Genomic DNA, 25,947 nt, shown 5'->3' with positions numbered 1-25,947 from the left:
TCTAGTTAGCTTTCCAAAATGGGAAAAGCCAACGAAATCGGTTGAAAAATGAATGCGCTATGGCATTTTTGTGTTTCAACTTTTTGGTTTTTTTTTCATATTTTCCTTTATAAAAGATGGGTATCTTAGCATGTATGATTCTAATTGTGATTATCCTGCTTAACAATTACGCACAAGGTATCAATGTTTTATAAAGGAAAATATGAAAAAATACTAAAAAGTTGAAACACAAAAAATGCCATAACGCATTCATTTTTCAACGCATTTTGTTGGTTTTTCCCATTTTGGAAAGCCAACTAATTTAAATATATCGCTAGTTTTGTTGTCGTGACTTCTTCAATGACACACGTTCTTCCACAGACTCCACTAATACGTAGATTACATTTTCTTATTTCGTTTCCTAGCTTATTCGCGACTGACTTATGGATCATGCTGCATTCACTGCCTGTATCAATTAATGCATAATATGTTAAACCATTTTTTTCGTTTTTGTTTCTTTACGTCCACTATGAGTCGGTGTGCCTTTGGGATGAACTTTGTGACAATCTCCACATCGTTCTCTTCGCGGTGGTTTTGGACATTTACTCGAAATATGTCCTGGCTCGGAGCAGTTGTAACACACTACACTCGGGCTCGCTTTCTATGTTTTATCGGCATCGTCCTTTTGGTATGAATCGCGTTTCACCGCTGGAGTTGTTTTGTTGCTTGTTCCACAATTTGCTATGCTCGCCAAATATTCTCCTGCTGCTTCACGTAGACCTCGAATTGTTCTAAACCGTATTGGTGCAATTGCTTGTTGTAGATCTCGATGCTTCAAACCATCACGAGTGTATTTTACTACCGCTGTTTCGCTTAACCCATATCGTCTTCCTAGTGCGTGCATTCTAAAACAATAATAGTTGATGGACTCGTCTTGACGTCGTACCGATCCAGTCATCTTGAAATGAATGTCCGCTTTATCTGGGTACGTACTGAATTCCTCCATTAAGGCTTTTGCTAAGTCATTCCACGTTTCGAAAAAGTTTGGTGTTGAATCAAGCCACAATTTTGCCGGACTTTTAATTTTCCGTATACTGCTAATAACAAAAGGTTTTCTTCGCATTCGTAGGCTTGCGTGGCTTTATCTTCCCTATCGATGAATTGTTCTACGCTGAATATTGAATCTTTTGCTAGATCGTACTTTGGTAAGATTTCCGCAATTTCTTTTACGCTGTACGCTCTTCGGATGGAATCGCAATTGGGTATCTGTGTAGTGATTGATTCACTTACCTTGGTCTCGTTGTTTTCGTTTTCTGGTAGACTTACGGTGGGCAGTGTTGCTTGATGTTGCTGCTGTACGATTGACATCACATTTTCCATCATTTCTTTTAAGGAATTGATTTGAGATTGAATTGACGATTCTTCATATACACAATCAGTATCTTCACACTCGACCTCATCACTACCAAGGTCTTCAGATAACCGTTCGATCAGCTCACTTTTCTTTTTATGAAAAAATACTAAAAAGTTGAAACACAAAAAATGCCATAACGCATTCATTTTTCAACGCGTTTTGTTGGTTTCACCCATTTTGGAAAGCCAACTAAATTTCCTACTTGCTAACTGTAAATAATTGTACTGTTAGGTGTGATTTACGCAGCCTAGAGCACAAGGAAAAACATTTTACTGTTTTTTAATGCGTTTTTGTCACACTTAAACCACTATTACTTAGCCATTTGTTAACCGAAAAATCTATGGCTTGTTCGATAGGCATTACTCTCCCCTTTATAATGAAAAACAGTGTGTGCAAATCGGTTGTCGAAAAAGGAAGCAATGTCCGTTTAAAGTTGAAAATCCAAGAAAGCCCATTTTTCACTACATTTACTGTTATAAAATGAAAAATCGAAGTGACCCAAAGAAACCAAATGTATTTTCGCCTTCTGTGGACTCCCACAATACCGAGTTTATGCATTAGAACCCCTGCATATTTTCACTGTAGCACAGTGTAATTATCGTTTTGTGTTCGTTGCGTTCACTTTTCATAATCCGTTTAGTTTTTTTTTTTTTTCAGTTATGGTTTCGTTCCATTATGTTCGAGTTTTTTTCACGTTTTAGCTCGTTTTAAATTTTCCGTTTGAGTTGTTTCATTTTTGTTTTACGTTAGGTCTGAGTTGTTGCACTTCACATCACATTTCGTTGTCTCCATTTGTTTTTAATTTTCGTTAAATTTTGCATGTACATACATTATTCCTCTCTTTTCCTTTGACATTATTCCAAATCGTTATCCCGTTACTTTACATTTCTCATGTAGGCAATCGATCGCATTTTGATGTTCTAAAACGTTTGTATGTTCGTATGTATGTTCACAAGAATTTTTATACGTCCGTGTTTATACAGGGAAAGTTGATGGAAAAGAAATTGAGTTTATGGGCGAGGGAGTAGAGAGGAATAAGAGAGAGTACACACACCTCTGTACTGGCAAATTCTGTTTAGTTTCGTTTTTCTTCGTATACAACCTGAAGTTGGCTGCAGATTTGTTATTGCATTTTCTTTCATTTTATTTTCTCTGTCGAGAAACAAACAACAGCGAAGACATTTGAAAAAAAAACCTTTTGGAAGAAAAACTATTTTTTTAAGCAAAAACAATTCGAAATAAGTGGAATATCAAAATTAAAATGCAATTCAAGGGTTACTTTAATAATTAATTATTTATCACTCACGTCCATTTTTACTTTTCATTACAATTTTGCCTTGGCTTTGTTTTTGAACGGCGCAATGAGAAAATGAGTGTTAAGAAGAATAAGAAAAATTATAAAATTTACACAAACATGATTTCCGTGTCTAAACAACAAGGAAATTTTAAAAGAAATTGAGAAGACAAATTTTCTTTCCAGTTTGAATGTCTAAACACGGTCTACATATTTACGTATGTGATGCCGTTTAATATGTACCAATGCGTTTGGACGTTTTTCATTTCTAATTAGATCTTATTTGGACACCGTTTTTCTTTATTGGAATACGACATGATTGTATTTCTTTTATTTCCGCGAACCGTAAGCGCATCCTTTTTCATTATTTCTTTTCGGAAATAATTATTTTGTGTATATTTCTATACATAAATCTAAGTCCCAATTTACATTAGGCAAGTTTACTTGCGGCAAGTCCCTGTTTGTAGGAGAGATACGTAAGGGGAATGGAAATGGCCAAAAAATTGCTCGTACCGGCAATTAATACTTTTCGTATTTGACATTATTTTCATTGTTTTGAAAACAAAACTTGTCGGAACTGAATTGCCTTTTATAAACGCAAGAGGCAAGTTTAAAAAGGAACGAGAAAAATTGCCGCAAGTTAGGCCATGTTTATATTATAACCTTTTGCTGGGTTAACCTTCTTTATGAGGATTTATTTGAAACATAAGCAGTGGAATTGACATTTGAAACCCAGTGGGTTTGTTAAATCCCATTATATATAAACGTACTATAAACTCACCTAATGTAAATCGGGACTAAGTCTGTGTTTAGACACATAAATTTCTCGGGAAAGTAAATTGAGTTTTTTGGGTGAGAGCGGAGAGGAAAGAGCTCCTCAATACTCTTTCCTACCCCCTATTGCCTAAAAACTGAATTTACTTTCCCGATAAATTTGTGTGTCTAAACACGGACTAAAAGCCGTGTATTTTTCGATACACAGTGACAATAGTCGTTAATTTCTGCTACACTGAGAAAAAATAAGTTACAGTTTTTATTAATTTTCTTCTAACGGGAATAGTCTAAATGATAGGCTGACTTCATAAATGCAGTACGATGCGTCAAATGACATCGTCGCGACTTCATAAATGCAGCATGTCGTTTTATTGACATCGTCGCGACTTCATAAATGTCACTCGACACACTGCGCAGCAATTGCCGAATTTGTGCAGTGTTTCCAAGTGGACTGCACACCAATTGGCATTTCTTTAGTACTGTTATGCCGACTGACATTTACAAAGAAAACAGGAAAAATACATAAGAAACTATTAGAAATGGCGGATTTGTGGTAATTATTCAATATAATAAATTTATTTTCAAAAAACGTAATTTTACAAAAAGTAAAGCAATGAGTGCGTTCATGAATGCAGCAAAATGAGTCTCTTTTTTGACAATGTCAGTGTTGCCACACATATTTACTTCATCTTTTTATGATATTGTCATTTTTTGCAATGTAAATACTGCATTTACGATTTATTTTGGTCCAACACTTCAATTAGATTTGGTTCTACTTATTCTATGATAGAGACTTTTCAAATGTGTTTTCAATTGTGACATAACGCAAATGTACAGGCAAATTCGAGGAGATCCTACTCAAACTCCTCTCCAAAGAATTCTATTTCGGGATTCTCCCCACAAACCGGTTCAAGATTTTGAGCTTAAGACCGTAATATTCGGAGTAAATTGCGCTCCATACCTTGTCATTTTCTTCAATTGGCCGATGACACAGAGAATGAATTTCCGTTAGCTGCACATATCCTTAGGAAGTACATGTACGTAGATGACGTCTTGACCGGTTATCACGATTTGGAGACAGCGCAAAAATCCAGAGACCAATTAATTGGTGCTCTTTCTTCCGCCAAGTTTGAATTACGGAAATGGACAGCCAATGATCGCATCATTTTAGAATCGCATCTTTCGGAGCATCTTTACGATGCTAAGCTTCTTACTTTCGTGGAAGCTAGTAGTTCAAAGCCGGTGGGTATTCGGTGGAATGGACAGCTGGACCACTTTTATTGAAGTGTAAGCCCGGTCCAAATATACCAAACGGAAAGTTTTGTCAACCATCGCTAAATTATTCGATCCGGTAGGATGGTTAGGACCTGTGATAGTTGTAGCAAAAATAATTATGCAACGTATATGGCTCGACAACATTGGTTGCGATGATTCTCTTCCGTCTTCGACAGAACGCGAATCGGAAAAATTCCTCGAGTTATATCAGGGCGTTAATTCAATTCCTCGTTGGGTCCAGTATTCTCCCACTTGCCAAGCTGAACTTCATGTCTTTTCTGATGCCTCAGAAAAGGCATACCGGGGTAGCTTACAGTAGCACTGTTTCTTCTACTGGAGAAATTTTCATATATTTGCTTCCATGCAAAACAAAAGTAGCTCCCTTGGAGTCCATTTCCTTGCCTCGTTTAAAATTATGCGGTGCGGTATTAGCATCCGAACTTCGTGGCTTTAGAAAACTCCATCTACATGGACCACTTTCGTGGCGAATAGGGTCTGTCGCATTCAGGAGTAGGGATAGGTAAGTCGACTTTCGGTTAATCGATTAATCGATTTTTTGCAGTCAAAAGTCTAAAAATCTTAGTCGACTTTTGTCTGGAAGGAAAATCGCATAATCGATTATCTTGTGGTCGATTTTCGACTTTGACCATAGATTGTTGACATGGCGGTTCTACAGTTTCAAAGGAAAACTCGAAAATCGACGAATAGTCGATTTTCTGCGGTTATTAAAAAGTCGAAAGTCGAGTTTTAAGACAACTGAAATAATCGCAAGGCAGAAAATTCGCATTTTTAGATTTAGACCATAATCGAATAGTCGAAAAATCGATTATTGCTTTCCATTACCTATCCCTATTCAGGAGAATGTTGGGCAAAATAGGTGGTTCCACGTTCGGTCTGAGGACAATCCTGTCGACTTAGGCAGCTGGGGGCTTTCTCCTTCGGAGTTGGCTTCTTCACAAATTTAGTGGCATAGTCCACACTGGCTAGGTCTCGATAGTTCAAATTGGGACATCCAAAACGTTTCCGTTGATACGGAAGTCGCACTTCGTCCAATAAGGTCTCATGTTACTTTCATCAAAGACTATGAAGATATTTTGAACCGGACAGGGCACTCCGTGCCATCGCATGTGTTCTTAGATTCCTCTACAACACGCATCCTGCTCATAGAGGAAAATATCACTTTGAAGAGTTCACTCCTACCAATTCTGAGATTCAGGCAGTCAGATTTCGTCTTGCTGTTTTAGCTCAAAAGGCATATTATACAGAGGAATACTATGCGTTACTTCATAAAAAACCACTTCATTCGAAAAGTTCTCTCTTATCTTCATTTTCATTATAATTTTCTTATCGGATCTCCGATCCTTGCTCCTCCGGAGCTAATCATAAACGAATCTCACTTGGATAACGTGACCGGTATCGAAAACTAAAAGCTCTATCTCAACAATTCTGCCCTCAGTGGAAAGAAGAATATTTAAAGAGTTTCCAATATCGTTATAAGTGGAAATTTCCGCAACGCGATATTTAGTAGTTCTTCGAAATGAACAGCTACCTCCCACTTCGTGGAAACTCGGTCGAGTCGTTAAAGTCTATCCGAGAACCGACGGTCATGTAAGAGTCGCGGATGTGAAAACGGTATCGTGAAACGACCCGTAGTTAAGCTGGTTATTCTGAACGACCGAGATTAGATAATTCGTCTTTCTCTACCGGGCAATCTCCATTTTTTCGCAGATATGGAAAACTTGAGCAAGGTGGCCGCTTCTCTTCCACTTATGGATGAAAACATTCGCATGTCCGATGAAGAGAGAGTTTGAAGACAATAATATGGCTCCTTTGGGATCTCAAGATTCTGACTTGGGATGGATCATCGAGGTAACGGCTCCTCATCAGGGGTCTGTTCTGGGGCTTCCAGCCAGCCAAACAGGCTCTTCGGCCAAAATTACATCGGTTGCCTTTCCTCATCGGGAGACTTGCACGGCAACTCTTGCTCCGATTCCTGTTGCCTCTCCTCATCGGGAGAAGATCCCTGCAACTATGGCTCCCAACAACAAAGCGTCGGTTGCTTCTCCTCATCAGGAGACTTGCACGGCAACTTCGGCGACCGATTCCAGAAACTATGTCCGAAATGGTAGTCGATACTCCTTCAGTACTTCTGCCCAGCAATTTCGGCTATTTAGCCAAACAAACGGAACCCGCTTCTCCCCATCGGAAGATTGCACAGGCGAGTTCTGTGTCGATTGATGGCTCCGCCTGGACCATCAACACGGCGTCTTCTCATCGGGTGGTTGCACGCGCCATGGATGGCCAGTCATCTACAAGTGCGGCTACCATTCCCCTTGGTAATCGAACAGTGACAGGATCAAGTCGTTCCAAAGGTCTGTAATGTGCGAGCAGAGGCATTTCTTGAAAGATTGTCGTCAGTTTCAATAGCTACCTTGTATCCAAAAGATGTTTGTGGTACAGAATAACTTCTGTTCGAATTGTTTAACCCAATCGCACATTTAAAAGATTGTTTTAGTCTTCGACGCTGTAAGAAGTGTAAAGGGAACCACCATACGCTTCTCCACTCCAACCAAACCCTTCACGAAAGTGTCCGCCCTTCGGATAATAAAGACTCTACGTCTCGTCCATTCCAATCGTCGCCCGCATCCACATCGATTTGGTCCGCTAAATAGAAGCTCCACGCTTGCTAATGAACTCCACCTCAACTCCCTTAACGCTGGTCAAGGTTGGTTCTCCCAACTTACTTTACAGTCATGCTATGATCCGAATCAAATGCTTAGAGTTTCGGCACGTAGTATGTCTTTAGAGCATGTGGTCGCCCTTTCACAATCGGCTCCAGACTACATAAAAGACCACTATGCTGGGATGCAATTAGCTGATCCCGAATTCCACAAGTCCGCTCACATCGCACTAATTCTTGATCCAGATGTGTACCCGAAGGTGATTAAATCACAAACTTATTCGAGTCCGGGTTCCCCATGGGCTCAACTAACTATTTTCGGTTGGGTGGTATCGGGTCCTTGTTCACTGTGAGAGCGCCATAGATGATCGGCCTAGAGCGAGACCTAAGGTCTTAAAATTTGTGAGAGCAATCTTCTATTGCCTCGATGGTAATCTATATTAGTTCTTCGACTAATATATTAATAAAACCGCCTATTTTATTTTAAAAGAAATTACTGCCTTTTTATTTGGTTCAAACTTGGAGTGGCATGATAACAGCATAACGCAAAAAAATTGCAATCAGAACGAGGCATAAGTTGGTCTGACGTAGACTACCTGTCACCTGTCGGCATTCTAAATGAACCATTTGAGGAGAACTTAAATGTTTACTCTAAGCCGCTGTCCTACACAAAATCCACTCCAGAAAGCCGAAGAGTATGAATAACTCAATGGTTCGCCACATTCGTATCCTTCAGTTGTATTAAGGGCTTATGTAGGTGGATCATTTATTATGTATAAAATGTATATAAGAAAATATAAATTTTAATAACAGCCCGTTTCCACGGTACGTCGTTCGTTCTCTATTCGTTGTTCGACCCATAACTACGAATAAATTACTTAATTCTCCACACAAAATTCTATGAACGAACGATGTTTTTTCTACGCTGTTCGATTAGAAATACTCTCTGAACTACGAATAAGTATGTCCCATCCCTAACAAATGAGAGAATCTATCGAAAAAATTAATTATGACATGTCTAAATTCAAAATTGAAAAATTTGCTGAAAACACAACAATTTTCAGAAAAAAGGAAAAAGATGAATGAAAATTAATGAACTAAACATTTTATATAGATGCAGAGGGAAGATGGTTGTGTTTCCTTCTTAATTCCAGAAAAAAATCAGAAACAAAAAGGAAATAAATAACTGAAAGTCTGTATACGCAAAAATTTTTTTGACATGTCTCTCTCTCTCTCTCTCTTTAATTTTGAAAATAGAAACATATAAAAATATATTGAAAATACAAAATTATTCAGAATTTATGGAAAAAATGAATGAAATGTGTGTAGTTAAATATAGAAGATACATTTGAAGGAAAGTCTATTGGTTTTTCTATTCATTTAATGTATATTTTATGTGTTTTCGGTTCAAAATTTCGTGAAAACTAGGAAACAAAAATTAAGGAAATTTTGTTTATATTTCTGTTAATTACGAATGGTGTCGTGGAAACGGGTTAATTCGTGTACGTCGTTCGACAGACCAACAACGTAATTGAAACGCTCGTGTGAACATGACATAAGGCCATGTTTATATTATAGCCTTTTGCATGGTTAACCTTCTTAATGAGGATTTATTTGACGTATACGCAAAGGAATTGACATTTGAAACCCAGTGGGTTTGTTAAATCCGCTTATATATAAACGTACTATAAGTCAAAATAGAAAATTTAATTTCTTGTCTGATTTAATAGGAAAGTAATATCCTATACATATTAAATACGTAACTTCATTGTTCTCTGTCAACGTAAATGTTATTTAGTTTTTAAGTTTTGTTATTTGCTCTGTTAAAGAACCAGCAAGAAGCTACTATTTTTTACAGCGATGACATTTTTTCCTTTATGTTAACGAAAAAAATAGCAAAATGTTGTAGATTCTTGGAGTTCTGGAACAGAACAAGTGTTGTTATCGTAGTAAAAATTTGTAGATTCTTGCAGGTTCTGGAACAGGCATTCTATTTCCTACCTCACAGTGAATTCAAAATGCAACTATGAAATGAATTGTGACAGCTCAAATCGAAATCAACTGTTTTTGAGAGAGGACCTATAATAATCCATGGCATAATAATATAGGTAAAGTCATTAGAATAATGACAATACAACTCTGTAAATCTGTAACTCATCAATAAAAAAAAAAAATACAAATACAGCGATGCGTATATGCGTCATCGTTTTCAGATATGACAAGAAATGACAAAAACAACATCCAATTGTAAATAAACAAAATACTGGCAGAAATAATTTGTAATGTAATCATGTATGAAATTGGCTCCAATTACTTCAATGGTGTGTAATAATAAAAATTGTTGGAGCTCAAGTCATATAACTTTGAAAGTAAAATTTTTTTTGCAACAAACAATAATACAAACATTAGTATGACATGTGATATATGCATGTAAAAAAAGTGAAGGTGTGCAATTAATCGCCTTTAAAGCATCTAAAATATGTATTTGGTGGTTTCAGACATTAAAAACCCAGTAGATATGTTTGCACCAAATAAGTTTGGCGATAAACAATGAGCAATGTCTAGTATTCTGGTATTCTACCTATTTAGGGGGTAAGATGTTTGTAATTGAAGTCAATCTAGTGCATTTAAGTCTGAATTTTTAATAATTTCGTTGGTAGCTCTATTGGGTTGATAACTGCGACAATGAAACAGTAAAAAACTCCATCCATACTTCCCGAGATATGTGCCTCTGAAGTTCCGAAAATTCCGTTGTTTACTTGGAATAGAAAAGTTTGTTCTCATGTCCCAGATTTGCACCTGTCCATAGGAGAAAGTCTTACATCCCGGACCGAAGCCCGACAATATAGATATACATTATACTGTGTATGATATTCCTTAAAGTTTACGATGGTAATCATATTACCAGTTTATGTCGGTAACGTGAAAACGAGCTAGAAAGAGTATTTTGTTATAGTTTTAATGTACACAACAACTTCGCTTTTACAAACTCAGGCCATCAATGGCATACAACTAAATAGACATGAGTGCTAAATATATAGAAGATTAAGCATTGTTTGACTATTCTTTATGATGATTTTCGAGAACCTTCAAATAAGAAACTCACTGAGTGAATGAGCGATACGTTGAAAATTTAAATCACATTTGACACAAGGTATTGTCATGGATATGCTGTTATATGAGACTTCAATAAAAATATCTTCGTAGAACTAGTTTAATTCAATGGTGGGGGTATAGAACGTCTGTAGGCTATATGTCCGAACATGTATGGTGTAAATGGAAGTCTGAATATTTCGTGGTAGATGAAAATTCGACAAAATACATGAATTTAAAATTAATACCGCTTGACACCATTATCAAACGCACGTACCTCTTCTTAGATTATTTTAAAATGAATGCCAACAGAAAAATTTTTGTTTTTTATATACATATAACATTTTAGAACAATATATTTTTATTTAATTTTCAACAGTATTTCATATCGGATATTTGTATAGTTTATGCGTTCGATGACAACATAAAATCCTAAACCGTACATTTGAAAAGTTTTAGTAGTTTGAAGATAAATTTAATAACGATTATAGTTTCATTTTTGCCAATTTTGAATATCCTTTCAATTTGCTTTTTGCTTTCACTATTCCTAAATTGTTATTTAAATGTCTAATTCTAAAATGCATTCGGCATTTAAAAAATTATTTTTTTACCTTCTCTGGTAAATTTACTTGATTGCTAAGTTGCAAAAGTCTACGCTGTAAATTGTTATTATGATCTATTTTTGAGCCATTAATAGATGCAAAGACGTATTCAAGAACTCTTGATTAGGTTTTTTAAGGAAGCCCAAAGAAATTTGATCCACCCATGAGCCGGTTTTCTCGTGATCTTCGTATTCATTCAAATTCAGTTTCCAAATAACGTACCCAGCCATTTTTTCGAGAGCGTCTCCCTGGAGTTGCCCGACATCTTCAACTGGTTCTCTTTGTACATCTTCAAAGCCCAACATTTCGTTTTCAATACCTTCGAAAATAAATGGATCAACTACACTGGGATTGATCTGAACATTGGATTCTAAAGCCACCAGCTCGTTTTCAGAACTTTCACAAAGCAAGGGATCAATTTCACTAGTATTCATCTGATCATTGAAACATAAAGCAACATCTTCATTTTCAGCCTCTTCGAAATTCAAGGGATCCATTGCAATGGGATTGACCTGATTATTTGAAGATAAAACCACGCCTTCGTTTTCAGGCTCTTTGAAATTAGAAGAATTCATTATATTCTGGTTGATCTGATCATTGGATCCTAAAACCATAAATTCAGTGGGGTCATTTTTAAAATTTTTAGTTTCTTGAAGAATTTCTGTATTTCGAGCTGGAATAATAAATGACGAATGATGTATTATAATAAACAAGTGTAATGGTACACAGGGTCGCAAATGAATATTTCAATGCGTTACAAACGGAAAAACAAACTTAATATACCCTCCATACTCCACCATAGTATGGAGGGTATATTAAGTTTGTTTTTCCGTTTGTAACGTGTGAAAACAAATAATAAAGACTAGTCGCAGAAATATAATTTTAGTATACGCCATAGTGACTTAGTTTGTTTCGATGAAGACAATGTCATCGACTTAAATAATCATGTTTTAAATAAATATTTACCCATTTTCAATTGAGTCAACGGTATCATTATTTTCCAAGAATTCACGTTCCCCATTCATACCCATAAAACATTCCGTATTTTCCAAGAATTCAAGTTCATCATCTGAGCCCATAACATTTTCAGTACTTTCCAAGATTTCACGTTCTTCATCTACGGCCATAAGACATTCACTAATACCAAAAAATGCTCGTTTAATTATTTCTTTTCTTGAAATATTTGTATTCTTACTCAAGCTCGTCATATCCGGAAGTAACAACAAATGGTACGGCAGTTGGTAATAAATAACATCCTCTGGAAATCTTTAAAATATCAGATGGCAAAAAGTGGTCTCCGCATATAAATTCCACATGCTTCTGACCACTTCAAGCGCATTACCTCATCTGTTGGGATGTGGAAGAAGGAACTATTTCTTCCACAGTCCTTTTTTTCACACAGAAAGCAGTGTCTCATTTTGAAAAATTGAAAATATTTCGTTTGAAATCACAATTTGTAAATTCATATTAATTTTAAAGTTAACTGTCATAAAAGTATGTATACATAAATACTATTTGCCACAATTGACAATTGCATGTTTTCATTTCATTTGAAAGTTGAGTGTTGTCAAAGACAAATTTTTAAAAAAATTGTAATCATATGTTTGCCTGACTTTACCTCTCTTATTATGCCAAGATAATAATCGCGCCCATGGTGCAAGAAAGAAGGTGATAATACCAACTAAAATAAATAACAAATATTTCTCTTCTTTAAAGAATATCTATGTACAACACATTTATTTAAGCTTCGCGATGAACATTTTACCGTTTTCTTCTACTCTTTGTGGATATTTCGCACAAAATTTTATTATTTATTTCAATGAATTTTAGGTTAGAGGTTTTTAATCTGATAATATCGATAGACAAAACTATCTACCGATATTGAATTTTTGAAAAATAATCGGTATTATCGATAGTTCCATCGATTTTTTGCGAGCTCTAATGTCATGTTCACACGAGCGTTTCAATTACGTTGTTCGCCTGTTGAACGACGTACACGAATTAACCCGTTTCCACGACATCATTCGTAATTAACAAAAACATAAACAAAATTTCTTCTGCCATATTCATACCAGCATTTGAATAACGTCGTTCGTTCTCATAATTACGTACACCAATTAACCCGTTCATACGACATGGTACACAATTCATAGCAACACGATTCATATTTTCATAGTTTTTGTTTACTGATTTTAAAGTTGCAGCCAAAAGACGAGCAAAGTTAATTGATTTAAACTGAAAAAATTTTTGTCCTTCTTTCAGATATCTATTTAATATTAAATTGTATATGTTTCATTCATGTTTTCTATTTTTTTCTCACAATTTTGGTGTTTTCAGCATATTTTCAAATTTTTCTATTTAAAAAATTAACGAGAGAGAGAACTGCCAAAATAACTTTTTGGTATACAGACTTTCCGGCAGGCATTTGATTTTTGTTTCTAAATTTGTACGCGAATTTGAAACGATGGTCAAGCAATGCAAGTGCAATAAAAGAGAAGACACAATTTGCTATGATTTGAATGTATACTAGTCGTTAAACCGTTTACTTTTCATTCATATTTTGCAGTTTTTTTTAATGTTTGGGCTTTTAATAAATTTTTAAATTTTGTATTTTTTCTGTCATAATTAATTTATTTCGATAAATTCTCTCATTTGCTAGAGATGGGACATATTTTATCGTCGTTCTGAGAGTAATTTAACTTGAACAGTGTACAAAAATCGTTGTTCGTTCTCTAAATTTTGTATGGGAAATTAAGTAATTATATTATAATTTGGGGTCGAACAACGAATAGAGAGCGAATTACCGTCATTCTGAACAAGGCATTACATTTTTGTTTCCTTGTTTTCACGTAAATTTGAAAAGCAATAGGCTTTCCTAAAAATGTATATTCTATATTTAACTAGACACTTTTCATTAATTTTTACCATAAATTCTGAATAATTTTGTATTTTCAATAAATTTTTATATGTTTCTATTTTTAAAATTAAAGAGAGAGATTACGCGATTTTGAACTAATGGACAAGAAATGTGTGTGAAATTAAGAAGGAAACACAACCTTCTTCATCTATATAAAATTTTTAGTTCATTAATTTTCATTCATTTTTCTTTGTTTTTTCTAAAAATTTTTGTGTTTTCAACAAATTTTTCAATTTTGAATTTAGACATGTCGTGAATTTCATTAATAAATTGCATGAAATTAGGCGTTTCTAGATCGAATTCCCCACCACAGCAATTTCATGATTTTACTTTACTATGGGACACTATCTAGAAACGCCTAATTTCACGAAATTTATTATTGAAATTCACGCTATTGTGGACCGGGACTAATTATTTTTTTCGATAAATTCTCTCATTTGTTAAGCTGGGTACACATTGTCAGTTTTGAATGACAGCTTTGTTTTTGCTAGCAAGCAATGGCCATTCATTTTTGTCATTCATCATGCAACCACAAAATGTTTTGTGGTTGCTGGACGGTTTGACAGTTATCGATAATTGCGAAATATCAACATTCAAAACTGACAATGTGTACCCAGCTTTAGGTTTGGGACTTTTTTATTGTATTGAGAGTATTTCTACTCGAACAACGTAGTAAAATCGTCGTTCGTTCAAAGAATTTTGTGTGGGAAATAAGTAATTTATTCGTAGTTATGGGTCGAACAATGAATAGAGAACGAACAACGTACCGTGGAAACGGCACATAACCATGAAGCAAAAACACAAGCTTCGTTCCAGTACTTTTTTAATGATAGAGCTGTCAAAAGAGCAAACTGTCGAAAAGGAGTTCCACATACACATTTTTCTAAAATGTACGGGAACGGAAAAATGGCAAAAACGTCAAATAACTGGAACAAATGTCAACGTCGGCGAATCAACCAATCAGAAGCCGGCAAACATGTTGCACATTTTTGCTCGCCCGAATTTGTCGTGTAGAGAAAGCTATTCAGCGCCATTTTTGTTCAAAGAGAAGTCAACATTTTGCAACTTTTTTGGTGTACAGGAATGCATTTTGGGAAAAAATTTACAAAATGCGTTAAGTGTGTAAAAACTTTTTAGTTCTGGAACGAAGCTAAAATATTTTGTGGTTGTTGGACTGTTATCGATAACTGCGAAAAATCGACATTAATGGTCTGTTCCAGAACCTGAAAGAAGATAGTCGATGTTTAGACGTTCAAAGTTAATCGGAAAGAATATTGAGTTTATGTACGAGTGAGTAGGTCGGTGTTTAGACGTTCGAAGTTAAAGGAAAAGAAAATTGAGTTTATGGGAGAGGGAGTAGAGAGGAATAAAATTGGGTACACACACCTCTGTACACGCAAATTCTGTTTTGTTCCATTATTCTTCGCAGTTTTTTCTGAATTTTCTTTCATTTTATTCTCTTCGCCGGGAAATAGACAACAATGCATACATTTGAATTAAAAATTTTGTGATGAAAAATAAATTAAAAAAAAAAAATTATCAGTAAAAATTAATAGTAAACGTATTGTTACGGAATTAGATTTAACTAATTTCCGTGTAGACTTTGTTTTATTCCCCAATACGATTTGTGCCAAATAAAACAGAGTTCGTTTCAGATTACGTTTCTACAATGCTTTATTTACGTTATTACACTTATTCGGAACCGACTTTAATTGCTAAGCACGCAGCTTGTCTCTAGTTAGCACGCACCTATTCTTTAACCGACCTGTTCAGTTCAACGCTTAAAACACAACTAACTCGCCGTTGCTGATTCCACCTGTATTTATCCCAAAATCTCCCTGTTCGAGAACTATCCAGAACATCTGGTAACACATCTGGAATCTGTGCAACGAACACACAGACGCACATTCGCACTAAGCGAACAACCATACTCACATACATTGGCGAAGATCAATACAAGTGGACAAGCACACTAATGACGTAATTACAACAACAAACAAATGCAAGAAATACAAGATGTAGCAAACTAAACGATAATTACATGATTATTACCCTGGACAGACGGCAGAGTTAATTTGCATTAAAAATGTCCTAATTTGAATTAATTTTTCACCCTGACAGACCACCCAGCAGACCATTTCATAAAGTTTTACAAAAGTTCGCCAAAATATGCGAAACAAATACACTATCTACCATTGACCCTTTCACCACAATAATGCAAAAATAAATTTAATTTATTCGCGATATGTTTGAGTCCTTTTAATATTAAAATATGTCTTTTCCAAATAGTCTGGCTTAATCCCATTGTTGTTGTTTTAATATTTTAAAACAACTATTTCCACTAAAAAAATAGTTGTTTTAAAATATTAAAACAACAACAATGGGATTAATAGCCCGTTTAGACTATACCCTTATACGATGATTAAGGGCATTATCTCGATTTAAGTGCTTAATCCACCCAAATCCACCTTGATTTACCATACTAAATTAAATCAACTCAAAACTTGGATTTGTTTTAAATCAAATGTTAAATCGAAATATTTTGATATACAACACTGCTTTTTGCTCCTAAAAATGCAACTATTGCAGTCTGTACCAATATTGGCAACTATGTTCATGTGTCGTTTATTTACTAGGGTTATGACTTTTTGACCTTTTTTCTCAAAAATGATTTACTGTAGCGAGAGTGAATGAACTTTTGCCTATTAAAAATTTGCTCCAAAATGTTTTTCCTGTTGCACGAATAAGTGACATTTTGCCTATTAATGACTAAAATAATTTTTATTCCATTTAAATATTGAAAAAGGTCCCACACAAAGCACTTTCAATTTATGTGATACATGGAATAAAGCTATATATGATATAAAATGATATATATGTAATAATATGACGATAAAATTGGTGAGAACAAAAGCTTATGTCATTCTGGATATGTCGTGTGGCTTTAACGATTGTTTTGAGTTATTTATGTGCTTAAAGGGACTCAAAAATTTTTTCCAAAAAGCTCATCTACAAAAACTTTAAAAGCTTTTTGTGCGTGAGCTTTTTCCTATCGAATCACATTGTAATTAAGTTTTTATCTAATCTTATGCAAAAGCTCATCAAAATATGACACAGGGATGTGAGGTTGTAAAAAAGTCATAACCCTATTATTTAAATTTTTCAAATAACTGTAAACACAAACACACAAAAACAAACAGAAGCGGAAAAATAGCAAAAATATTAAATAAAAATAAAATGGATCTAACGTTAATTTAATATAAATTGTAAACAACATATTTATTAGCAATTTGTCAGATTATTTTTGCAGTATTCCATCCATTTTTAATTTTCAAGCAATTTTTTTGCAAATTCGCGTATGTATACGTAAACAAAGATCAGCTGACTGGCATCTTATATCATTTTAGACTAGTCTAAACAACTACGATTTGAAAGTTGGATTTAGAAATCGAGTCGATTTAAAATGACTAGTCTAAACGGGCTATAAGCCAGACTATTTTGAAAAAACAAAATTGCAAACGCTATACCAATAATAAAAAAACGCCACAATGCTTCAAATTGAAGACACTGGCACGACGTGTGTTGTTTTTGCTGTAAAGCAGACCAACTAAATTTTGGTGTGTGCATTTGTCGAAATTCGACGACACACACAAGTGGAAGAGGTTTGAATTGTTTTCGCAGACACTTTGTCCCAATTTACATTGGGCGAGTTTACTTGCGGCAATTGTCATTTTGTAGGAGAGAGAGGTGAGGCATATGGTAACCCTTTGCCTCTCAGCACCCTCTCTCACCTACAAACTGTCAATTGCCGCAAGTAAACTCGCCTAATGTAAATTGGGACTTACGTCGGAGTTGTATGAGGTTGCCAAGGAAAAACTTCTCATTGAACTTTTTTCTTTGCTTACCTTTATACTTCGAGCTGACGATTGATGTTTGGGTATAAAAAGTTTCTTGTTGAAGAAGTTATTGAAAAATAACTTCGGTGGAGAATATCCACAAACAAGAAACAAGGGAACTGATGAGATCCAGTGGCGTGGATCGAAACTATAGTATTCCCTGCCTTACCCCTTGGCGAACAATGCCAAATCTTTTCCACTAATAAAATAATTGTTTTAAAATATTAAAACAACAACAATGGGATTAAGCCAGACTATTTTAAAAAAAACAAAATTGCAAACGCTATCCCAATAAAAAAACGCCACAATGCTTCAAATTAAAATATGTCGCAAAAATCTAAAGGAACATTTGAGGAAGATATTATTTTTGATAGAATTGGTATGGTGGGTAATGAAAATTTTGTGAAAATAAAAATTTTAAGAACAGATTTGTTAGAAGGCATTAAAAACGATTAGCTGCTATTCTACTCGCGAAAGACCACTACTTATTGTGAAGAAACGCGAATATTACTGATTTGCTTTTCTTTTTTATTTCCTTAAACATGGAAATTTGACAAAAGACAATTGATTTTCAACAGCATTGCCATATTGAAATTGCTGAATTCAGTTTAAATTTCCTTTGATTTTGTGCATTAAGAATGTGGATAATGCACGAATTAATTTGAATTAAGGCAGTTAATGCCTTAACGCCGCACGTTGTAAGCTTGAGGTTTCACCAGTATCCTTGCGGTTTCTTGTTCCCATCGGTGCCGCATATGTCGCAAATTTTATCTCTAGATCACGAATACCACTAGCAAATGTCTCAATCTTTATGCGGTCCACCAATGGATGTGTCTCTCCTGGATATGCCAACTGCGCCAACCACTCTACTTCAGCCGCAAAGTCTTTCAAGGTCTCGATTGGCTTCTGGACTCTTCCCCTCAATTCCATTCGGTAGATCTCTTGCTTGTGTTCGCTACCGTACTTACGTTCGAGACCAGCCATTATTTCTCCATAGTTATTCCTAGAAGCGGCAGGAATAGTCTGTATTACATCAGCAGCACCGCCTAGAAGCGCCAGGAATAGTCTGTATTACATCAGCAGCACCGCCCTGCAATGCCATATGTAGTGATACAGCCTTGTCGTTTTCGTTCCAAGAATCTCTAGCAGCCACTGTCTCGAACTGTAATTTGAACACATTGAAAGAGGTAGAGCCGTCGAACACAGGAGGACCGCCTTTAATTTCCAGTTCCGACATTCTCTTTTCTATGCCCAGAATCTTCTCATCTTGAGCCAGAAAATTCTCATTAACAGACAGAATCTTTTTATCCAACTCTTTAACTTGAACCTCCACGTTTTCTACTCTCTTTTCAATCACCATAGTGACGTTCTCGAGTTTCTCGTTAATTGTTCTTGAATTTACCTCTAATTTCTCTTCCATGCCCTTAGCGATTTTTCTAGAGTTCTCTTCTAATTTTTCCTCTAATTTCCTGGAATTTTCCTCACTCTTTCCGGACAAGTACTAAGTATACTAATGACGTAATTACAAGAACAAACAAATGCAATAAATACAAGAAGTAGCAAACTAAACGATAATTACATGATTATGGCAAAATGAACAAAATCACATTAATGAAAGGTAAAATAAGAACTAGAATGATGAAGAGAATTTGACATGGTTGTTGTAACAGTGTTTTTATTATGTTTATATGTTCGTTCCTCTGTTCAATCTGGCTCTGGGTCTATCTCCAGTTCCAGAAAAATGGCTGCCTCGTTGGGATGTAGCCACAGATCCACTGGAGTTAAAAAGGTGTCGCATACTGGGCATATGCCCTGCACGGCGCGATCGATTTCCGCGCGATACGAATTTAGGCGACTGCAATATCCCGAGCGTAGTTGAGCCAAAACTACTCTGGTTTGTCTGGCAGCTGACGCTCCTCAGCTGCGATAGATGGAGGATGTACTCCGAGTGCTTTATTCACACTATAGTTGCTTAAGGCCTTGGCAACTGCGTCCGTTTGAATGCTATTCAATCCTGCTTGTTGATCTAGGGGTTCTCTCCTGTATCGTTGGACCTCTCCCTCTAGAGCATGAATATCCTTCCTGATCTCCCAGAATGGGCCGGGCCTACCCACAAGATGGTGATTGGGATGGCTCACACGATAACATCCAAGCAGGTACTGCAACGAAAGCATCTCATTGTGTTGCTTTACAGGAAGAATTTTTGCCTTCTGGCAAGTTTGAATCTTTTTCCAGTTCGTATCACACAATCTCGGGGACCAGACTGGAGCCGCATAGCTTACCACAGACCGACCTATCGCGTTATACGTGGCCAACAAGGTTTCTTTATCTGCACCCCAAGTGCTGCCGGCAAGGGACTTGAGGACCTTGTTCCTATTTTTCAACTTGTCGCAGATAGCTGTGGCGTGTGCGCACGACGTGAATGTAGTGTCGAATGTGACCCCTAAAATTTTAGGGCAGTTTGTGGTCGGAATTCTGCTACCGTCGACCACGACATTCAACTCACGTCCAAACTGCGCTGTCCATGTGGTGAACAGACTGGCTGTTGATTTTGTGGCGGAAATCTGCATATTCCTCGAATGGAAAAAGGTGGTAAGATCGGTTAAATAGTTCTTCAGTCTCTCACAGATGTCATCAGGATAGGTACCAGACGCCAGGATCGTGCAATCATACGCATACGTTACGATCTCGATGCCGTCTTGAGGGGGTGGAATACAGGAGAGGTAGAGGTTAAACAGTTCCGGAGATATCACCCCTCCTGTTTCACTCTACGGGGCTGGGATTTCTTGTTCCTGAATTCCACATACGACTGGCGACCACACATATAGTTGACTATCCAACATTTCAAGCTTGGCCGGAGGGTTGTCTTCTCAATGTCCTCAAACAGCGTGGAGTGCCTGACTGTATCAAAGGCTTTTGATAAGTCAAGCGCCACCATCACTGTTCTATCGCACGGCCGTCTCTGGTTGAGTCCTTTACAGATATATGTGGTAATGGCGTGCAGCGCTGTTGTTGCAGTGCTGCTTACGGAATCCATGCTGATGATCAGCAACTTGATAGCTATTTCTGATACTGGGGAGGAACAAAGCCTCAAGTGTCTTTGCTACGGGCGACAAAAGCGAAATCGGTCTGTACGATTCACTTTTGCTGACATCCTTGCCTGGCTTCCGTAGTGGGACCACCCTGCCCATTTTCCAGACTTCGGGAACAACGAGGGTGCCTAGCGACAAGTTGAAGACTTTGGTGAGATACTCGAGTCCCGGCTCATCCAGCTGCTTCAACATTACCATGGAGATTCCATCAGGGCCCAACATCATCCATTGTAAATTGTGGTGGTTCATCCTCGGCAGGAAGAGATCTGATTCGACGTAATACTCTTCTCTTCGCCCTGTCACTCTCGGGATGCTCGACAAACTGTCGATTGAAATGACTTGCGCACCTCTTCGGGATGATTTAACCATTTGTTCCGCTTATGCTCCCCGACCAGCCTCTCCCTGACTCTGGGGTCATTGGGGTTGATACGACGAAGCTCATCACGCTCATTTGCTAATCCCGTCGCCTCTGCTGGGAAATTTGGTCTTACTTCAGGTGTTCGACCAGCAGGGATATGGTGAGCGGCTGCAGCAGTGATGATGTCCCGGAACGTCCTTTCCGCTACCCGAACATCAGAAGGATTGGGCAATTCTCTGAAGCGGTGATTGGTGAACTCTCTGAAACTCGGCCAATCAGCTTTTTTATGATTGACGAACGTGCGGCGTTCAGAGGTGATGAAGTCGGGTGGTCTGCTAATGGAGACAATTATGGGGAGATGGTCTGATCCAAGGGAAATGACGGGTTGCCAGGTAACGTCATTTGTCAGACCAGGTGACACGATGGTTAAGTCAGGCGAACTGTGACACTCTCCTCTAATTCTGGTAGGGGCGTCCTCATTGATCGTGCAAAACGTTTCCGAGGGCCGAATGCAACATCTCATGATGCGCATTAAAATCCCCCAGGACCAGACGATTATGACCTTGCAGGAGCGGGCTAATGTCAGGCCTATAATCAGGGATACAGCTATTTCTCGGCGGGATGTATACATTCAGCAACTCTATCTCGGCAGCTCCACACCTGACTGCTACCCCCATACATTCCATGTACGGGTCATTAGAGACAGGCTCAAGCGAGATAGGTCTGTATTGGACAGACTGGTGCAATAGGAAAGCCAATCCCCCACCTCCACTTATGGTGCGATCTTTCCTCAGAACATTGTAACCATCACAATGCTCTAAGCTGTGGTTGTTGTTCAGCTTGGTTTCCTGCACCGCCGCGACCTTGATGTATTTCCGACTCATAAAATCTACTATCTCCTCGATCTTACCTCGGAGTCCATTGCAATTCAATTGCAAAAAGGCTGCATTTTCGGGGATTGGGACAACAACGGCTGGTGTTAAAGGCTGCGTGTGCGTTTGTTGTCGAGGGGACTGCGGGGGAGTTTCGTAATCAGACGACAAGGGAGTCTCGCAACCCGACGACGACTCACTGGGGACTGCGTTCTGTTAGATGTACTTGTTTGTCAACAAAATATTTTTCTACAAATCAAAGTAACATTTGAAAATGAACATTTGTTTCAGAAAAATTTTTCAATAAATTTTATTCATTCTGTCTTTAATTCTTGAACCGACGTGTAGACAATTTTTTCTTGAAATCTAATAGGTTATGGGCCCAGCCCATTCGTCGATTATAAAAATATAATTAATTTGAGTGCAGATATTCGTGAGCATTCGGAATGGAGCAAAAAGTGATGTTTCCGTTGTTAAATTCCTGTAATTATTTTACATGGACATTTAAGATGCAAATGTATTTAATTCAAATGGATTTGTGGTATATTGTGGAAAAGGATACGCCAAATCCTGTTACTGCGGAGTTCAACAAACAAGATCAGAAAGCCAAAGCAACTATAGCAATGTGTGTGGAGAATTCGCAAATACATCTTATCAGGATGTCAACAACAGCAAAATCCATGTGGAATACATTAAAAAGGACCTATGAAAGAAAAACTATGACGTCTAAGTTACATTTGTTACGTCGGCTATATGACAAAAGAATGACAGAAGGAGAAAATATGCAAGATCACATCAACAGTTTGAATGTTATAAGGGCACAATTGTTAGATATGGGCGAGGAAGTCAAGGATAGTTCTATGGTGGCCATTATGTTGAATAATTTGCTGAAGTCTTTTGGGGCATTAGTTACATCAATTGAAGGTCAGCCGGAAGAGTCAATCACACTGCAATATATTCAAGAAAATCTTTTGGATGAATGTGAACGCAGATGTGAAACTGGAAATTCCAATAATATGGCAGAAAATGAAGCCTTAAAGACACAACAAGGAAAGTTCAAGAAACGTAAGCCCATTAAGTGTTATCATTGCCACAAGCTGGGACATTTAAAGAAACATTGTTTTAAACGGAAAAAGGAGAAAGACGAAGAAAGCAAATTGGTATCTGGTCAGGTATGTTTGAATGTTTCTAACAGTACGAATGAATGGGTTATCGATTCCGAAGCATCCATTCATATGACTAGTAATTTGGAATTCTTCAATAAGTTGGAGACCAGGAATAGTAAAGTGTATGTAGCTGACGGAAAGGCTTTAGATGCAGAGGGGATTGGAGAAGGCTTAATAGAAGGAAAACACAATCAAATCCTGCTTCAAAATGTGCTATATGTTCCCGTTCTCAATGGAAGTCTAATGTCCGTGAAAGCTATGACCTCAAAAGGATGCACGATTATATTTAATGAAGGCAAATGTATCATCAAAAAGGGAGGAAAGTGCCTAGCCGAGGGTTTAGCAACTGAAAATCTCTATGTTTTACAAGAAAGAAATCAATAGAAACAGAATACAACTAAAAATCATTCGTTAGCATATGTTAATTTATGGCATCGACGCTTAGGTCACCGAAATATTGCTGATATCAAGAAATTACCAAATTTAGCTGAAGGTATTTGTAGAATTGTGAAGACAATAAATTTTGTGATATATGTACAAATTCCAAAAGGGAGCGACAGCAAAACTAAGGAGGTATTGGAGCTCGTACATTCGGATTTTTGCGGACCACTTCAAGTAACCTCACAAACTGGAAAGAAATACTTTTTGACTTTTATCGATGATTTTTCGCGATATACGAAAGCTTATCTTTTATCGAAGAAAGATGAGGTATCTTTAAAGTTTAAAGAATTCGTTGCTGAAGTTCAAAATTTTACTGGAAAGAACTTAAAAATTCTTCGCTGTGATAATGGAGGAGAATTTATTAACAATGAAATGAAAACCTTTTTGAAGGATAATGGTATAATTTTGCAAACAACGGTGCCATATTGTCCGGAGCAGAACGGAGTAGCGGAGCGCAAAAACCGCACTTTAATTGAAATGGTAAGAGCTATGCTAAATGAAGCCAATTTACCAAAAATGCTATGGCCCGAAAGTGTTATGGCTGCAAATTACATACAAAACCGATTACCCTCTAAAAGTATACATACAACTCCTTACGAACTGTGGTTTGGAATGAAACCAGATTTAAGTAACATCAAAGTCTACGGTAGTAAAGCATATATTCAAATTCCAAAATGTAAACGTCGTAAGCTTGACGATGTAGCAGTTGAGGTATTTTGGTAGGATATTCCGAAACAGCGAAGGGATACCGAATTTTGAAAAAAGGAAGCAATGAAATTATCATAAGTAAGGATGTGAAATTTAAAGAATTTGATATGCAGGATATGAAGGATAGTCCAACTGAACAATCGATTCCAATGCAATTTCCAGGCTTTAATTAGAGCAACACAGAAGAGGATGAGTTGGATTTCGAATCTGCTGATGAGGATGTAGAGGATGTCACTATTGAGCAACCTGTCATTAACGTTGATGCTGAAGACGTGGAAAATTACACAGAAATTCGTCGGTCTGAAAGATTAAAAGAAAAGACTTTTCTGAATTATAAGCAACTTGTCTAAAGCTCAGTAGGTGAAATCGAAAGTGCTCCAAATTCTTGGGAAGAATTGCAAACACTCCCAAACTCAAGTCGAAATGTACGGATGACTGCTGTTAAGGAAGAAATGAGCAGTTTGCAACGTAACAACTCCTGGGTTTTAACAGAACTACCCGAAGGGAAGAAATCAATAGGATGTAAATGGGTATTTCAAATAAAGAGCGACAACCTGAACAAGCCAAAGTATAAAGCAAGGTTAGTTGCCAAGGGATATTCACAGTCATTTAGAGAAGACTTTGACGAAACATTTGCACCAGTGGGAAAGTATGTGACATTGCGGACGCTTTTCGCAGTCAGTGCGTCGAAAAAGTATGTTGTTAAACATTTTGATGTTAAGTCTGCTTTCTTGAATGGAGATATTCAAGAAGAAATTTACATGGATCAACCAAAAGGTTTCGTTGAATCTGGTCAAGAACATTTTGTATGGAAATTACAGCGTTCAATTTACGGACTTAAGCAGGCTGCTAAATCATGGCATGATAAATTAAGTGAGGTTCTTAACAAAATTGGCTTCGAAAAGGGAAAAGCTGACACTTGTTTATATACCAAGAAGGTGGACAGCGGATTTATCTTCTTGTTTATGTAGATGATCTACTAATTTGTGCAAAGAACAACTTCATTGTGGATAAGATTTATAAACAGCTTAATGCATATTTTGAAATTAAAAACTTGGGAAATGCGTCATCTTATTTGGGCATTCAAATTATTCGCAATTCTCGAGGAGATTTTCTACTTCACCAAAATGAGAAGATATCAAAACTGGCAATTGAGACGAAATTAGAAGAAGGCAAATCTTCGCAAATTCCAATGTATCCAGAATTTCCCAAGATTGTACACGAAGATAACCTTTTACCAAGTAATGATAGATACCGATCAATTTTAGGAATGCTTCTTCATCTATCAATCACTACAAGACCAGACATAGCCGCAGCCGTTTCTATTTTATGTCGAAGAGTTGAAACGCCAAGAAAATGTGATTGGGAAGCTGCTAAGAAAGTCTG

At 36.9% G+C, this 25,947-nt stretch overlaps 2 protein-coding genes across 3 annotated transcripts in view; one reads left to right on the top strand and one right to left on the bottom strand.

Moving 5' to 3' along the window:
- Window positions 1-25,947, top strand: part of LOC141399759 (uncharacterized) — an 88,947-nt gene that overhangs the window by 55,780 nt on the left and 7,220 nt on the right. The window lies entirely within an intron of this gene.
- LOC141399536 (uncharacterized) lies at window positions 11,167-12,841 on the bottom strand. 2 transcript variants are annotated; one of them, XM_073978485.1, is made up of 4 exons: window positions 12,730-12,841; window positions 12,307-12,377; window positions 12,078-12,248; window positions 11,167-11,784 (listed from the first exon to the last, which is right to left on the bottom strand). In XM_073978485.1, exons 3-4 carry the CDS (start codon window positions 12,130-12,132, stop codon window positions 11,186-11,188), a joined length of 654 nt encoding a protein of 217 aa, XP_073834586.1. In that variant the 5' UTR covers window positions 12,133-12,248; window positions 12,307-12,377; window positions 12,730-12,841; the 3' UTR covers window positions 11,167-11,185. The 2 variants fall into 2 exon arrangements, with proteins under 2 accessions (XP_073834586.1, XP_073834585.1); XM_073978484.1 differs by lacking the exon at window positions 12,730-12,841 and having other exon boundaries at window positions 12,307-12,421.

The sequence above is a fragment of the Musca autumnalis genome, unplaced genomic scaffold (genome assembly GCF_047663935.1).
Source record: "Musca autumnalis isolate F117 unplaced genomic scaffold, ASM4766393v1 scaffold_3, whole genome shotgun sequence".
NCBI lineage: Eukaryota > Metazoa > Arthropoda > Insecta > Diptera > Muscidae > Musca > Musca autumnalis.
This window is presented reverse-complemented; position numbering and strand designations above follow the sequence as displayed.